Source organism: Diorhabda sublineata, chromosome 8 (genome assembly GCF_026230105.1).
Source record: "Diorhabda sublineata isolate icDioSubl1.1 chromosome 8, icDioSubl1.1, whole genome shotgun sequence".
NCBI classification, from domain to species: domain Eukaryota; kingdom Metazoa; phylum Arthropoda; class Insecta; order Coleoptera; family Chrysomelidae; genus Diorhabda; species Diorhabda sublineata.
The window spans coordinates 19,973,997-19,992,343 of record NC_079481.1 but is presented as its reverse complement, the minus strand read 5'-3'; the positions used below and the strand labels follow the sequence as shown (position 1 = coordinate 19,992,343).

The following is an 18,347-nucleotide window of genomic DNA, read 5'->3' as shown; positions in this document are numbered from 1 at the left end:
ATTTTTTAAAAATTTACCAATGAGAATAAATCATTAAATAAACCATGTAAGAAATCACCAGAGTCTGAATATTCAAGATTTTCATATCAGGCTGGATTATTGCAACCGGCTATTAAATATGATACACCACTATCCTAAAATACTTTCACCAATTTTGTGGACAGATGAGTTTCATAATAATGGTAGAATAAATCGCTCTAGTATGCATTACTGGTCTGAAACGATTTCCCGTTGGATGCAGGAGATCCAACATCAGGTTCGTTGGTCTGTAAATGTGTAGTGAGGGATTCTAGACATACAAATAATTGAGTCATTTTTTTAATGAAACAGTTAGTTCTCTTAGTTCTGTTAGTTCTCTTAGAAGATATTAGTACTCTTAACCATTCGTCGAGAATGTTCTTACAACGTGATGGTTGCCTGGCACATTATTGCATATATATTCGGCATTTTTTACATCAAACATACCCTGATAGGTGGATAAGACGTGGAAGTGTATTCATTTGAATACCCAGATCCCCAGACCTAACTTGCTTATATTTTTTTGTGGGGCAGAAGGATACAACAGGCAATACGAAGTATTTGAATGGCATAAATTGAAACTACTATCCTATCCATGTATATAAAATGATGGAACGACATTTTGAATACCTAGGGCGCCACTAATTAGGTAGTTCGTTAATTGTTAAATATGTTACATGGTTTATTCAATGATTTCTTCTCATTGTTAGTAATATTAGCTTTACATTTAGATGACGCCATCTAGCGGCAATAATAACATTATTATTAGAACAGTTTAAATTACTACAGGTAAGCAAGTGTAAAAACTTTCTGTCCAGAAAAAATTTTTTGTTTCCGTTTGGGCGAATCAGCCTAATAGACTTATACAAACAAATTCTCGCCGTTTACACATTTCTTAAGATATGTAGGGCAGAAAAAAAATATCGTCATGCAATTTTCACTATTTTAATTTTAAATAAGTTTATTTTTAAAAGACCTACTTAAATTTTCATGCTTCTAATTCAATTTGTCAAGAGAAATCATAATAACTAAAGTATATGAAACATATATGAGACTTGAAAATGCGCAAAATTTGTTGAAAAACCCGGTTATCGTATATAAATAGCTACTTAATTGGGCAAATTTTGTTATTTTAATTTCATATTTTCAAATACGCCCTCTAGTGATAGACGTAAAATTCTGAAAATCCGTACCTGAGACATGGTCGATGGCCGTTCTTAGTTGCCCACACAGTATATATGGTAAGTAAAGGTGTTCTACATTTTGATGTTCAGGATGTTTTCTATTTGTTAAGTGATCATTATATTTGTTTATTCTCATATTTTTAATATGTTATTTATCATATGTTTGAGATAATTATTTCCTCTAAATGCAGTTTGTTTTTTCATTCAGGATATGGTACTTGGATAGCTCTATCTAATAATCACTGATATTTTTTCATCAAAAGGATTAACTTGAATTGGAGTTTGATTATCTTAAGGGTCATTACAGTACAAATATTCCTATTACCATTGTAAAATTATTATTAGAGCTGTAGAATCAACACTCACCTCAACGTACTTCAAATTTAAGGATGAAGTAGGTATAAAAACAAATTAATGGGTGGTTATCCATATCTAAGCACAATTAGTAATGGAAGAACTTCTTAAGCAAATCCAAAAAAAGACATAAACCAACTGACAAAAATCTATAGTATTGAAATTATTATCAAAGTTACAAAATGTCAGGTTGTTTTCTGATAAAAACTGAAATTATAAAACGACAAAAACATTCCAATATTGTAATTGTATTTTTCTGTTGAACAAAATGTATATTTCAAGACCAAACTCTTCAGCAGTAAAAAAATATAGAACTTTTTTCATAAACTAATTTATACTCACGATAAATTTTTCTTAAAAATAGATTTCACACACACACTATATAATATAAAATTTAGCTTACCTGTTGAATAACATTTACTGGATGTCTAATTATTTGTTGCCCAGAAATTTGAGTGGATTGTTGAGTCCAAATGTGTTGATTAATTTGTGGCCGTTGGCCGGGGTTTTGGGATGTTGATTGATTGATGAGTATCTGAGAACCAATGTTTGGTTGTTGTTGAAATTGTGTTCTAACTACTTGAGGCAAACCTGGGGTCACTTGTTGATTTATCTGAAAAATAAAATTATTAGAACTAGAACTGAAAATATGTTTCTTTGTTCAAGCCTGCACTTCATTAACACTAACAATACATATATGAGAAGTTGCAAATTATGTAATTATATAATTATATATACATTTTCAGAAAAGAAATGTGGAAAACCAATTAAACTTATATCAGTAACGAATGAAATGATATGAAAGAAAAATAAGTTAACAAAATAGCTAACAACAAAAGCAGGTTATTACCAATGTAAAATATCAAAAATTGAGGTAAAACACTAACAAAGAAAAAGACAACATATCAATGCTCTGAAAAAAACCGGCATATCTGCAAAATGCGTATATTTCGCCTGAGCACTGAGCAAAGATAACATAGTATCGTAAGAATAATTCATCATGAAGTTATGTTTCACATCAATTTTCGCTGTAAAAGACGACGTCTACTGGACACTCAGCTTTGTCATTAAGATATTGCAGATATTTCAATACCAGCTTCCAATATAAATCACGATTCTATTTACTTGTATCTTGTCCCAAGTGTAATAGTTCACCGTTTTGTGAACCTTTAGCTCAATTGTTAAATTGTAAACGAATATTTGAAATGAAGTACTAGGAAGGTGTCTGTTTCTATTGACATGACAACACTGCATGTAGGCCTGTCTGCCAACGACGCTTGGACCTGTGCTTGTCCTATCATGCTTTTTTTCTGTCTGAATAAACCCGTTTCTAGAGTATGTTTTCATCATATTCTGTCATATTTTGGTAAATTAAACAATCATCACACTGATCTTACTTTGGTGTGAAGAAAAAGATTGTATGAGTTGAGAAAAATTTTGCCAGTAGCTGAATCCTGAGAGGTTTGACCCCTGTCTCTTAGATAATATTCGTGAGGTTCCAAGACAGATTTTCCACCATCGATATACCACCGAGAACTGTGGTGAAGACTAGTGATTTTTTTTCTTTGTAATAATTACAAAATTGCCACGTAAATGCCACATGACGATTGACTCAACTATAAAATATGATAGTTCAACATAAAAATAGACGGGAGACAAATTGTTTATGAAATAAATTCAAAAGCTCAAATTCTGCACATATGCCGGTTTGATTTAACAGTGACGATATTTTAAATGAACACAGATAAATGACTACTTATAAAATTAAGGACTTTCCTATGTTATTCCGAAACTGTTAACACAAAATGTAGAAATCCACTTAAAGTATTATCTAGTTTTCAATGTAACATGCCATTTGAAAACCAGACCATCTAGACCTACTTGAATGTAATACTATGATAAGCCACCCCACGACGATCATCATGATGCTCTATACACATCGGTAAACTTTGTTCGATAGATCTCATCAAGATCTATCTTTGTGTGAAAAGTCATGATGATGAAGAGTTTCTTTAAAAAAATTATGCAAATGCATCATTTTTATCAATATAACCTTCCAAAAATTGCTAAATTTTCGTGTTACCTATTGATTTTTCGTGAAAATAAGAAATATTTGGAACTAAAAGGCTCAATCTACAACTCCTATACACACTCGAAACAAAAGAACAATCAGAACGATGTACTGAAAAGGGAAAACCGGCTTCAAAGGCAAAGACAGACAGCAACTGTAGACAAGGTCATGCGCGCGGAACAATTTTTATTGACTATCTTGAAAAAGGAAAAACTATCAACGGCGAGTATTTTGCGAACTCATTGCAACTTTTAAGCGAAGAAATCAAGCCAAACGGCCTCATTTGACTTGATAGAACGTGTTGTTTCATGCTCCCTATTCGCCAGATTTAGCCCTCTCGGATTATTTTCTGTTAACAGATTTGAAAAAATGACTCGGCGGTCAAAGATTTTCTAAGAATGAAGAGGTGATGTCGGCAGTTAATGGCTATTTTGAGAAGCTTGACAATTTTTATTATGAAAAGGATATCTAACTTATTGAACATCGTCGGGAAAAGAGTATTGAGCTAAAAGGAGATTACGTTGAAAAATAAACACATATTTTTTTTCAAAATTTTTGTGTTTTCTTTGTTGGGCCAGGTACTTCTAGAACTGTAGCTGATGATACAACTATATTAGCAGTAGAAAAAAATAGTGAGGAAGCAACTAAAACAAATGTCAACAAATAAATAATTGAACTAAAAAAACTAAAAAAAAATCAAACGAAATCTATACAAGTCAACTTTACCAATAAGTATGTTAATATATATCAGTAAATATTATTAGGTATAACTCTCAAAAAAAAGCTCACGTTAAAGTCTCTACATCATAAGCTTTTGCCACACAAGCAAATATTGAAGATAGTATGGATTCTAAAATAACGTTTAAAGAAACGTTGTCGATGTTCCCTACTATTTTCATAATAGTGATCTTCGTAGGGACATGAGGATGGGAACTATTGAACAATATATTATCAATTTAGCCAAAAGGTACAGAAAAAGGCTTCATAAATATGTGAACTACGAAGCAATCCAGTTGCTAGAGAACAAAGGAATTTAAAAAAAGAATTAAAAAGACCAAACAATTTGAAATGGTGAAATGAAAACGTTAGAAGCAGAGCATATAGTGCATTTTTATATATTAACTTTAGTTTAACTTTAAGTTTAAACAGCCAGAACATAAGGAACACTGCTGAATACACCTTAGTTTAAGACATAAAAGGTATTAATTTAGGTTAGACCTCATTGGTCTATTTTGACAAAATTATAATATATACCCAAAATACCCAAAAGGTATATAATATAAAAGAAAACATAATAATACTTATCAAACACACAATAATCGATATTTTTTATTAAAGTATAATTTAAAATTGTACTAATTCATATTCTTGAAGCATATTTTGCTCACATTAATATCACAAATGAAAAAAAGATTAAAAATTGTTTTTTAAACTTGTTGAAAGTACGGCAAGATTATGTATTGGTATTATATCAAACGACTTATTTGAAATATTTATAGTACTTGGCAATGTGCTAATTTATTTGTTGATGTTACTATCAATGATAAATACTGACCTCATTACATCATAAGATGCACTAATATAACGAACTGATTTTCCAATTATAAAACTTCGATTTACACGGAAATAAAAAAAAAAAAAGGAATAAAAAATAACAGAAATTATTTCTTGTAGGATATACTATAAGTAATTTGTAATTTCGAGCACTCTGAAAAGATCTATAAACTAACACCTACTAATTTCATTATAAATAAGTATAATTAATCAAAAACCAATGTATTTTATAGTTGTAATTTCATTTTATATTTTGAAAGTTTTTGTTTCATTGTAAGTTTTTATAATTACCAGTAACTTGTCTGGTACCATGTTTCCATACCCAATAGTCTAGGCTGTTTTTAAAACCGTAGATAAACGACAAAATCACAAATTATATTGAATGTTAATGTAACAGAAACGATATATTAAGATACAGTAATTGAGTAATTTATGTAATAGGATGCTATAACACCAAAAAATAAAAACGCTCACCAAACATTGTATCTTTTTTATGTGATAACATTAATTTTGCTAAAAAACTCTCTTTTGTAAAGAAATTGCCATTTAACATATATAGAAATTTAAATTATTGACCTTGTCAAATTCATAAAAAACTAGTTTCGTTGATCTCGTTTGCATAGCCTAAGGTGTCAATTGAAGTAAAGTAAAATAAATAGACTAATTACAATGCATTCAGTAATAAAAGAAAATAGAATAAACTTTTATGGCTGTCTTTCAGTCGTTTCAGTTTTTTCAAATATTTCAACTAATTCTAGCTGTCATAGGAATACAGAAAAAGAGATTATTTTTATATTAACAGGTGTTAAATTGACACTCTATTATTATGTAATGGAAAAGCTTATATCGTGAAATAATACAATTTTTACTTTTGGAAGGTGAAAAACAAAAAAAAATGTACTAACCCTTCCCCCACGAACGACGCTTTTGAAAGTGTACATGCTATTGATCCCTAAATTGATTCGGAATGTGACCCGCGATCAAAGCTATTTAGTAAAAACCCTAAACATTTCAGTGTGAGCTACATTTTATCTTGAATCAAGCGTTACATAACAATCTTTACAAAATAAACGCCTCATTCGCTAACACTGGAAGAAAAGCAGACTCGTATACGGCTTTCTTAACATTTGGAGCGTTATACAGAGTGTTTTCGTCTAGGATAGGTGGAACACTGAAAAATAACTGGAATTTGCTTTCTAAAACATTTTCGTAACGTAATTTAAAGGTTGCAACAGCATCTGCCAGTTTAATATATTATTTATTGAACTATTTCAAGGTAATATTAAGAATGATTGCCAATTTTCCGGTTACCACTATTCGATTTACAGCGAAACCTTTCCTGCAGTCCGTGCATACGTATTATAAAACATTGAAATTACATTAGAAAATGTAAAAAACCCCTTGAATATACAAATAAACGCACACATCTACTACCATAAATGTTCATAATAAGGGAAAAATGATGTAGCAAAAATGAAATTATTATAAAGATGGCTGCTAGAGATACTTAAACATATATGTTTGGAAGTTTTAAGATTTCCATTATGAGGCATATAAATTAAGTTTTGACATAAAGAATTGACGTGACGTTTCAATCTGTCTCTTTTTGTCGTTTACAGAAATAACTTCCAATAACTTATGCCACAAAATCTGGTTTGATGGGACTGAACAATCCTTGTGGATCAATTTTTGACCATTTAAATTATCTGGGAGTTTTGATTTTTCAATGTTCATTATTTTCTTGTGCGAAATTGAGGCTGCTACTTGTAAGATATCTTTTTCTTTTAAATAAGCAAATAAGGATTCATCACCATTCCGTGCAATAACTTTTTTGTGACCTGATAATAGTTTTCGAATATTCCCAGCAACATTGACACGAATATTGTGATGAAATTAATGAACTTAAAGTAGGTCCCAAATCATTACTTAACTCGCTGAAGTAATCGATACATTACCCGTGCAGATACGAAAGAAAATAGCATCGTCTTCTTTTAATAATATTTTCTTCGAACAGAGTGCATATTTCCTGAAACAAACTCACGGGAAATATGCCACGATGCTTTAACAGGATTTTTTTGTAATTTTTTTTATTTCGGACCTCTGTTCGACACCTTTCGTATTAATTTATTTTATTACTCTTAATATGCACCAGTTTACCCAATTTCATAGTAGTAGCTTCTATTGTATATAATTTCTTAAAAATGTTCTTTATTACAATCACGTAAACTTTTTATTTTACTATGACGAAATTTTTAATTTTTTTCTTGAACCTTGAATCACAGTTTCAGCAATCATCAGCCTGTTGATTTTAACGTCTGCTACGCAGATAGTGATTCCGTTGGTAACGTATAAATTGATATGTTCATGATGCAATATCTTTTATTTTTATACCTTCGACATTAAAGCTGTGAAAACTCGATAACAACTGCGTTGATATCCATAGTCATAAGGATCTGAAGGTAAAATCACATCTTTGTATTTTTGTTTATAATGGTTTTGTAAGTATAGAATACGCCGATACTTTTTTAAAGTTTCTTTAGAAAACAAAAACACTTTCTCTTCTCGTTCCTAGGCACAAATCCCATACTTTAAATTATCAGCCATACTGATGAAGTAAGTAATGGAAATTAAATTAATAATCAACAAATAAAATGAAAACTTCTATTCTCAACAATATGTCTCAATACTTTCAACATGCAACTCTGCAGAAGATTAGAAAAGTATTTGGCTGTGAACCATTGGGTCTCTACCACCTCCATAACAAAAGAACAGAATATTTTCTTAAATGCGTACGGAAATACCATATAATAAATCAAAAGAGAAATGGAGAAACAGAGTAAAAACTACTACTCTAGTTCATGATTTATAAGCACAGACAGTACATTATGGTTTCGCTGTATATCGAAAAAAATGGCAACCATTTTTAACATTAGCTCAAGATAGTTCAATAATGATATTTTACAATGGCAAACACTGTAAAATACTTAGAAATATGTTAAATTACGAATCAAATAAGAAAAACACAGGCACGTCATACCTGACAAAGAGCATGAGAATATTCTCATCCCTTCTGTTCACTGCATTTTTAATACATTGGCGTTCTTACAAATTTTCCGTATTCTTATTGTGTAGAACATGTTTTGCTAAATGACCCCAAGCAGTTTTTGAATTGATATAGTTTGAAAAATAAACTCTAACGGTTTTTGGAAGTCATCATGGCATCAGTGCGTCTGTAGCTCTTAATGTGCACAGACATTTTTCCTGCTGGAGACAATTTAACCTAGTGTGACCAAAGTGATCAAAAAAATCATTTGTCAAACAATGTGAAATAATGTAGCGCTTGTAATTTCTTCTGATAAATGCACAGACGCTATGCACATAGGAAAATCTGAAATTAATGCACGTATTCTACTAAAATGTAAATTGGTAAACGATGGCAATAACAAATCGATATCAGCTAAAGCGTGCTTGGACAAATTGGTTATGCACCTCGTTACGCCGTATTTGGCATGTCGTACCAAGGAGCCTACACCCCGAAATAATTTACGAGCCGGAATCAATACCATTTTAAACAAAGATGTTCAGGTATGTGACGAAGAGAGAGTCGAGTTGCCCAACAGGAAAAAATGCGGTCTTTGCAAGCGGGGAACTGACAGGAAGACCAAGTACCTTTGACCATCGTATGACAGACCGATGTGCGATTAACATCGAGCATATATATGCACTAATTGTGCCGGTCACGAATAATTTTTCAGCTCAAAATGTATATTCTACTTGTTTATGATAATATAATACGAATAAATAATTTTTCAGTCTGAAAAACTTTTAATACTTTATTTCACACCTCAAAACTCATTTACCTCACTTAGTACGTTTCGTTAAAACTGACAAATTCAATCTAAATATACTTTTTGGAAGCCACGTTGCAAAACTTATTGCAATTTTTGGATTTAACTAATTGAAAAAACATTTTGATTATGAAGAGGATGTCCTAATCTTTGTTTTTCCGTAAGATTTGAATCGATACATTAAAAAGAACGCAATTAAGAGCTGTTTTTATGCGTCGGAACATTTTGACCCCATGTAACCAATACGTTGTTTTTAGGTGTGACCACTACGGGTTAAATTGAACAGAAGTGGTCTCATTTACATAGATATTTTATTATTGGAAGTCTTTTAAACCGTGATGTTGCAACCTTTAAAATCAGCATCCATGGTTATTTTTCCAATTTTATAGAGGTAAATTTTAACGTATAACGGCAGACACCGTAAAATACTATGAAAATTTATTCCATTTTCACACCTGGCTTACCTAAGGGATCCCAAACCTACCTCAGGCGTAGCTATCACCCATTGCTTTTTTAATGGGTATAGAAGTCTCATTGGATGAAATTTCAAGTGCCGTAAGGTATGTGTTGTCAGATTTAAGCTGGCTCTTAGACTAAACATTACCAGAAAGAACAGCACTCAATCCAATTTTTTAAAATGTTTTCTTTTAAGGACGAACGTTTACTCGTACAATTAACTCCAATGATGCACACTACTGGTGTGATTAGAATCCATAACTAAACATTACCAACACTTTTGAACTTGAATTTATTGTTTGGACAGCAACACATATTCGAGATTTTATAAGATTACAACCGAAAAAGTGAAGATTTTTTATGTCCGATAAGGCTCTAGCGCTCTTTGTTAGTAGGTACAGGGGTAAAAGCTCTGATTCTTTAACCTCCGATTTTAATCCTTTGAACTACACAGTTTGGTTGTATCTTAAAGAAAAAGTCTATACTATAGGGGTAAGCTCACGTCAAGAATTGAAAGACATAATTCAACATCACTTTAATAACCCCATAGCTGACCTTAAATCGTTTAAAAGATTAATGGATCTTTTATAAAAAAGGATAGACTTGTGTATTCATGAAAACAACGGAAATTTTAAACAATCTAATTCAATTTTCATTTTACTTCTTAGTCTTGATTTTGATTTTCTTCTTGTGATTTTTTGTTTAATTAATAAGTTTTCACTACTTCATACCAGCATCGGTTATTATTTCATAATTTTCAATTCAAATATTCCGAAAACGATACACAGTATCGAGAAAAGTGGGAAAAGACGTCATTTACACAAGAACAAATCATTTTTCATCAATGAAGGGAATTAAAGGACGATCTGCTGCGACAAACACACCAGACACATCTCATCTGCGGTGGTCCTTAATCAGGACACATATCCTAGCAAAATTTAATACCTCCTCTTGAAAAAAAGCGAATGAATTTTACTTTATTATTAATTATTTCGTTAAACGAACTCATTTTGTCGACGCCACTCGCAATATCTTAGTTCAAAGCAGATCAGAATATTAGATATGATTCGTCAATCGCCTGCCGCAGTGTGCACATGTACACTTTTTTTGACAAAGACAATTTTTCTTTCCTTTGCTTATAACAAAAAATTACTAACTATCGAACTAAATATCAAATAACTGTCTGCATGATGGGTACCACGAATTTAAACACATACTTGAAAAGATATTTCCAGTTATTTTCAAATGCAGTATAAAAAATACAAAGAAAATTTTCTTGTAGGATTAGTAACAAATCATGGATCTATGACTATGATGTAGAAACCAAATGCAATGCAAAATGAAGTTAAATTTTATAGATTCCATGCAAAAGGGAGCCAAAAATATAGGTGCTTATTATGCCAATTTAGTTCCAACATTACAGTAGGCGGCAAGTTTAGGCCCCCTACGTTACCGGCTATTTCCTAAGTAAAGAATACTTGCTTTGTGAACTTGGCCGACTAAAAACAAGTGTATAAATTACGAAACTAAATGCAAAAGGTAAATATAAACGTACATTTGAAACATTGTAATGAATTAGTTATTGATGAATTCAACTCGGTAAAAGGCAGACGTATTAATTTTAAATTTAAAATGTGTTGACAAAGTATTAAACTATTATTCTTATATCTATGAAGACAATTTTTGGAAAGAGTAAGTACTCAGCAATAGAGTAAATTATTAATTTTAATTTCTTGATAAGATCGTTCAATTTCTAACGCAGATTGATTGTTTGATAGGACAAAAAGAATTTTTGGGCTTGGTCGTGTGATACCACATTTTTTACTTTAAATTGTGCACACAAAGTATTAAACCACGTGCCAATAATTTATATCACATGTCGAAAGATTCATGCGTGGTAAACGGTTTAAATCTAACGAATAGTGGAAGCGTCACTAAAGATGGAACCCATAAATCAAAATATCAAGTGCATTGAAGTTCAGTGAGTTTGCGACCTCAACCTGAAGATGTCAGCACTTACCAATATATTTGGAAAATATGTTTGCAGATGCTTTGAAAGATTTTTAATAAAATTTCAGCAATTTTGACAATTGTATAGTAAGTGAGTCAATAGAAGAGTTTTCTAAAAATGGGAAAAACTTAGTATTGAGATGTCATTAAATATTTGTTTTTGAAAGGTAACACACATTCACAAATGAAAGAGAAGATAGACACTATGTACAGAGACTGAATTCAAACGTGACCATATCAGCTTGACTGACAATGAACGTTTGGAACGGTCAAAAACTGCGACAATCAGTGATATTATCAAAAAAGTTATATCGGCATACCACAAGAACGAATTTGCCATATATTGTCATATGAACATTTGTCAGTACTTATTGACAAGGTATAAGAAAATGATTCATAACTGTAGATGAAACTTCCACCATTACAGTCCTGAAACGAAAACATCGAATAGTTGATAGTAATGGTACTGTTCATCAACTATCTTCAATACGTACTGAAAGTCTAATATATCACAACTTCAAAATCCTGGACATAAGCATTATTAGAAATTTTCAATTCTAATTACAAACTTACCTGATTTATTTGTTGTTGTAAATTTTGCTGCACAGTTGCTTGCTGTTGAACTTGCATCTGTTGTTGACCAATTTGCTGTGGTGGACCAATCTGCTGTTGTTGGCCAAGTTGTTGTTGACCAAGCTGCTGTTGTTGAAGAGTTTGTCTACTCAACTGTTGCTGCTGAATTTGATGATTTAAACCTTGATTTAATTGTTGATTCAAGCTTCCTAACTCTTCATCCAGTGTTGATTGGTTTAATACATTACCTTGCCCAATTTGTTGCTGAGTTACTTGGTTCAATTGATGTTGCTGGGTTATTTGTTGTTGACTTAGGGTGTTCTGCTGAGAAATTGGTGTCTGTTGCGCTATTTGGTTAGTCTGATTCATTTGATTTTGTTGACTTAACCGATTTTGTTGTTGATTAATCTGATTCAATTGGTTTTGTTGCGACAGTCTTTGTTCCAATTGTTCTTGTGAGTTAAGTTGTACTAACTGATTCTGTTGGGATTGAGTACCGAGTTGTTGACCAAGAGGACTATGTTGGGTTAATTGCTGATTCAGTTGTTGCTGGTTTAGTTGCTGACCCAAGTTGTGGGTGCTTAATTGTTGATTTAAATTTTGTATGCTCAAATTTTGTTGTTGATTCAAATCTTGGCTTTGATTAAAAGAGTTAGTAACAAATTGCTGTTGACTTGTTACCGCTTGATGTTGGTTCAACAAGAACTGTTTTTGTTGTAGTATTTGCTGATTCTGTTGAGATATTATATTCACATTTTGTTGGACAAAACCTTGTGCTTGACTGATTTGAATTTGTGGACTTTGTTGTTGAATAATTTGATTTTGTTGTTGATTTATTTGAATTTGCTGTGGACTTTGTTGTTGAATAATCTGGTTCTGTTGTTGACCCATTTGAATTTGTTGTGGGCTTTGCTGTTGAATAATCTGATTCTGTTGCTGGGGCTGTATTACTTGATTCTGCATTATCTGTTGAGATTGAACTTGTTGATTTTGGTTAGCAGCAATTTGTTGCAGATTTGATGTAAGCTGGAGCTGTTGTTGGTTTTGGTTCATTTGGATTTGTTGATTTGAATTTAGCTGAATTTGTTGTTGGATTTGACCCAACTGTATTTGATTTTGATTCATTGGAATCTGTTGCTGATTCTGGTTCACTTGATTTTGTTGTTGATTTTGATTAAGTTGAACATGTGGCTGATTTTGGTTTAACTGAATCTGTTGCTGGTTCTGATTTAATTGAATTTGTTGATTCTGATTCAATTGAATCTGTTGCTGATTCTGATTCATCTGAATCTGTTGTTGATTCTGATTCATCTGAATCTGCTGTTGATTTTGATTCAACTGAATCTGTTGATGGTTTTGCTTCAGTTGAATCTGCTGTTGGTTTTGGTTTAATTGAATTGTCTGTTGAGTTTGATTTAATTGAATTTGCTGTTGACTCTGATTCAACTGAACATGTTGCTGATTTTGATGTTGGCTCTGATTTAGTTGAATCTGTTGTTGATTCGGATTCAACTGAATCTGTTGTTGATTCTGATTCAATGGAATCTGTTGTTGATTCTGATTTAATTGAATCTGTTGTTGATTCTGACTTAATTGAATTTGTTGTTGATTCTGATTTAATTGAATCTGTTGTTGATTCGGATTCAACTGAATTTGCTGCTGATTTTTGTTTAATTGAATTTGTTGATTCTGATTTATTTGTAATTGTTGCTGATTTTGGTTCAATTGAAGTTGCTGCAAATTTTGATTCAGCAGTTGTTGTTGACTTTGAGATAACTGCATTTGCTTGTTTTGTTTTAACTGCAATTGTTGTTGTTGTAACTGAGCAAGCTGTTGTTGAGTAAGCTGACTCAAGTGCTGAGAAGTTGTGATTTGCTGTTGGGACTGAATAATCTGTTGTTGGCTTGTACTGATTTGTTGTTGCTGCTGCAAAAGTTGATTTTGGTTTAGTTGATTCTGTAGTAATTGTCTTTGCACAAGTTGTCTTTGAGCTAATTGTTGCTGTAATAACTGTTGCGGTATTGGAACTTGAGAAGTGCTACGCTGAATGACATTACCTTGAAAAAGATATCTATTTAGTAAATTAGCTTAATGTGCAAATTTTAAAAACCTTACCTTGGTTTTGCTGTTGCAATAATTGCTGTTGTAACTGAGACTGAACTAATTGTCCTCTCAATTGTAAATTAGGCCTAGGTTGAGATTGTCCAATCAATCTACTAATATTCAACGGATGCTGTTGTTGCTGTGTTTGTTGGGATACTTGTAGCTGTTGGAAGCCTTGCTGCTGATTTGGTGTGTGATGGATAATGCTTTTAGGAACTTGATTGTTTAAGGAAGTAGTAGGTGAACTTGGAATTTGTGGAAAGTTTGAATTAACTGGAGATTGTGGAGTACTATGTGGTTGTTGTTGTTGTTGTGTTAATGTTGTTGGATGAGTCTGTATTTTTTGAAGAGTATTCTGTTGGTGTTGCATCTGTTGTTGTTGTTGTTGAGTTTTTTGCATAAAGCTAGGAGCAACGACATTTGGTGGTGCTATAGGATCAGTAATGGAAGCCATTGGTGTTGATGATGGTATTTTAGGTTGATTCCATGGCATTCTCTGTTTCAGTTTATCTAATAATGCTTGAGTTGAATCTAAAAGCAATAACTCTGTATGAATTAACGTTTTGAAATTAATTTTGACATATGAGAACTATCTTCTGCTTAACAGAATAGAACAAATGAAATAATATAATTTGTCAAATATTCTGTTTTGTTTTATGTAATAAATATGATAAGAATAAGAATAATAAAAATTTATAAGAAGAATTATAAGAATTTTACTTAACAATGAATGTGGTTTAGTTTTATCCCACTTTTGAAGAAAATGTAAGTAAAATGTAAAAATAATAAAATACTTTTACGGTTTATTGTGTAGTAATTTAATTATTATTATATTTGCTTGGAAAAAACTTAATAAATAAACAAAAATTGGAAAGTTATTAACAATAGCTATGAAATAAATTTTGCATTTTCAATTTGAAATAAAAGACAGGACAGGAAATATGAAATGTATTTATTCTTCTAAATGTTCTTGATTTTAGGTCTCTTTGGCTTTTTTTAATAATTTTTTAAAAAAAGATAAAAATTGACATTTTGACTTATTTCAGTCTTATTCAAAATATTAAAAAAAAAACTAATTCTAAAACAGACGAGACCTAGAATCAATATCACATTTTCATGTCCACTTTGTTTATGTTCCTTAACTTTTCAATAAATGCCTTTACACAAATTAAATTATCGACAATTTGACATGCACTCGGGACATTAATATTGATTATTTTATTTCATTATAATAACTTGTTTGAAGTGAATATAATAATAACTAGAATACTTTTGACACAATAAACCGTAAAAGTATTCTATTTTTTTATTGATACAATAATGACCTCTTACAATATTATAGTAACATAAGAAATGATAGCAGCATCACATAATAGATGTAAGATTTGAGTGGATAGAAACGCATTAAAAACTCATCTAACTTTACCACTGTCAATTTTGATTTGCCTTGGAAAAATGTCTTAAGAATTGCAAATGCAATATATATAATTTGTAAACCCTTCAACCACCTAGTGGTGTAAGATATTAATGGTTATATTTGTGCAAATTTCCTCCATTTATTCATATTATGAGCTAGATCCTTTGTTTCTTTCCAGTTTATTCCTCATTCATTCAATATTCCGCTTATAACTTTATCTACCTCTCTTTTTGTTTTTTTCAATTTTCGCTTTCTATATTCTTTCAACAGCGTTTCCACCGTTATAATAGTTTTCCTGTATATAGTCTAATATAGGTTGTATATTCAGGGTTTTCCTTATGTTTTTTATTTTCTCTTTTTTGTCACTCCTTTTACTATTCTTAAATATTTCTTCTCTGTCTCCTGAATTTTACTTTTTTGTTGTTCTATCAATGCCCAAGATTCACATCCAAATGTTAGAATTGGTCTATATATTGTTTTGAATATTCTTAGTTTGGTGTTTCCAGATATTTATTTTAAATTTATGAATTTAGTGTTCCTGACGTAATTTATTGGTTTTTGCAATTCTGTATATTATCTGCATCTTGTGTTCCATTTTTCTCTATTATTGTTCCTAGGTATTGGTGGTGTTCAACTGGTTCCAGTATTTCTGTATAAATTCTTATATTTATCTTGGTCTCTTCGCAATCACCATTACTTTTGTCTTGTTTTTGTTCAATTTAATGCCCATGTCTGTTGCTTCTTTGTTCCATACCACAATGTTTTTTTTTTCGTTCTTTGCTATAACATTGACTGCAAGTGCTACTTCACTGATGTTAATTCTTTGTAGTTGCAATGGCCCACACATATTTTTTCACTTAAAACTGTGCATTTCTTTATGATCTTGTTCATGAATATCATGAATAATAATGGACTTGAGTTTCTTCTTTGTCTTAAGCCCATTTTTGTGGTGTAGTCTCTTGATATTTAGTTATTTTTTATAACTGTATTATCTCCCATCTCTCCATATAGGACTAGAAAGCTTGGCAGAGACAGCATCATTTGTGTTCAGAGACGGAATCACCAAAGAAAAACCGTCCCTAAATAATGACCAAACCTGGGACTTGCCTCAGGATAATGTATTGAAAAAGTTTAGCTTTGAGAAAAAATTTACCTCAATACTAAGTGGTAGAAATAAGTAGGATCATAGAAACAAGAAATAAGCAAAGCCATTAAATGGTATATGGTATATGGACGGATCTAAAGCAGCAGACAGAACTGGAATAGGAGTGTGCGGGATCTGAACTAAACACTCTGAAAGTCTAGGCAACATATCAAGTATTATTCAAGCAGAAATTTATGCAATTGAAAAATGGGTCCACTTCAGAGAGGAACTTTCACAAACATAAAATCACCCTGTCCAGTAGCCAATATCATAAAATCAAACTCGTTTGAGATTGCCTAGAAAAATTAAACGAACTAAGTAAGAAAAATAAAGTTACCCTACTAAATAGCTCTTAAGCGCGCTAAAGCCGGAGGAGACAGGCCTTTCATGGGACCCAAACCCTTCTGTTGTATGAGCTACAGAGCAATGGAAAAAGCACAGGAAAAGAAGGTAGATAGGAGCAAAACTAATTATTGGTAACAGCCTACTGGGGCTGAGACAGACAAAGACTCTTCTGGAAAACTATAACCAGAGAAGATCTGCTGAATGTGTCAACCTGAGTAATAACAACCTACAAATACTAAAAGGAGTCCATTCGGGGCACTGTCGCCTCAACAAACACCCAAAGACGCTGACATGCACATGTTGCAGAGAGGACGAAACCTCTATCTACATTCTCTCAAAGTGTAAATCCCTACAGAACTCCAGAGCATTACACCTAGAAGTGTATGAAATACAAAACAAATATCTCTGGCAAATATAGTTATCTCACATTCTAGACTTTTTAAAAGAAGTGGGATTAATGTATCAGCTGTAAACACTGGGCTCCTCAGTATTGCAAGCAAGAAAGGGGGACCAAATAGATCCTTTGGGTAACAATGTATACAATTCATACATACACACATATAACTCCATTCTCATTGTTTTCATAAATATTTTGTATTATCTTTATAATTTTCATGTTAACTCCTCTTTCCAACAACAACTTACATATTTTCTTTCTTGGTACTTCTTCTTTTCTTCCTTCTTTTCTTTGATTGCTTTTTCTATCATCTGTTTTATAGTAAACACATGATCTAATTCTTTTCTCTTACATTTTTCTATCATTTTTATTGCTGTACTAATAATGTTATTCCTTGGTAGTTGATGCAGTTTTTTAAATTACCTTTTTTTAAAATCAGTAATATTAATGCCTTCTGCCAGTCTGTTGGGAGTGTCCTTTAGCTTTATTGAAAATATGAAATAGCACGTATTTGCCTTTTGTGCCATATGCCTCTTCTTCACTAATTTTTATTTCTGTATCTTCAGTTTCTTCTGTATGTTCTGACTCACTATTGAGTAGTTCCTGTTTATATTCTTTCCGCCTTCATATGATTTTCCTAATTCAATATTTCTCCATTCTTATTTCTAACAAAATATGTGTCCTGCTATTTTCCTGTTCTCATATTTTTTAATGTTTTGTAGGAGAACTTTAGAGTTTTCTTCTGTTTTTTCTTCCAATTTTTTCCATTCTTCATTCTTTGATGTTTTAATTATTTCTTTCTTTCTTTTTTCTTTCTTCTTCTTCTGTATATATTATATTGTTCCTCTGTTCTATTTGATATATAACTTTTCC

At 31.6% G+C, this 18,347-nt stretch overlaps 1 protein-coding gene across 2 annotated transcripts in view; it reads right to left on the bottom strand.

Moving 5' to 3' along the window:
* LOC130448022 (PAX-interacting protein 1-like) overlaps positions 1–18,347 on the bottom strand; it is a 50,179-nt gene that overhangs the window by 29,935 nt on the left and 1,897 nt on the right. For both annotated transcript variants that reach the window (XM_056785172.1, XM_056785173.1), the window contains exons 3-5: positions 14,184–14,702; positions 12,069–14,125; positions 1,960–2,169 (exon numbers count right to left, since the gene is read on the bottom strand). In XM_056785172.1, coding sequence (XP_056641150.1) covers positions 1,960–2,169; positions 12,069–14,125; positions 14,184–14,702 — 2,786 coding nt within the window. The remainder of the gene's footprint in view (positions 1–1,959; positions 2,170–12,068; positions 14,126–14,183; positions 14,703–18,347) is intronic.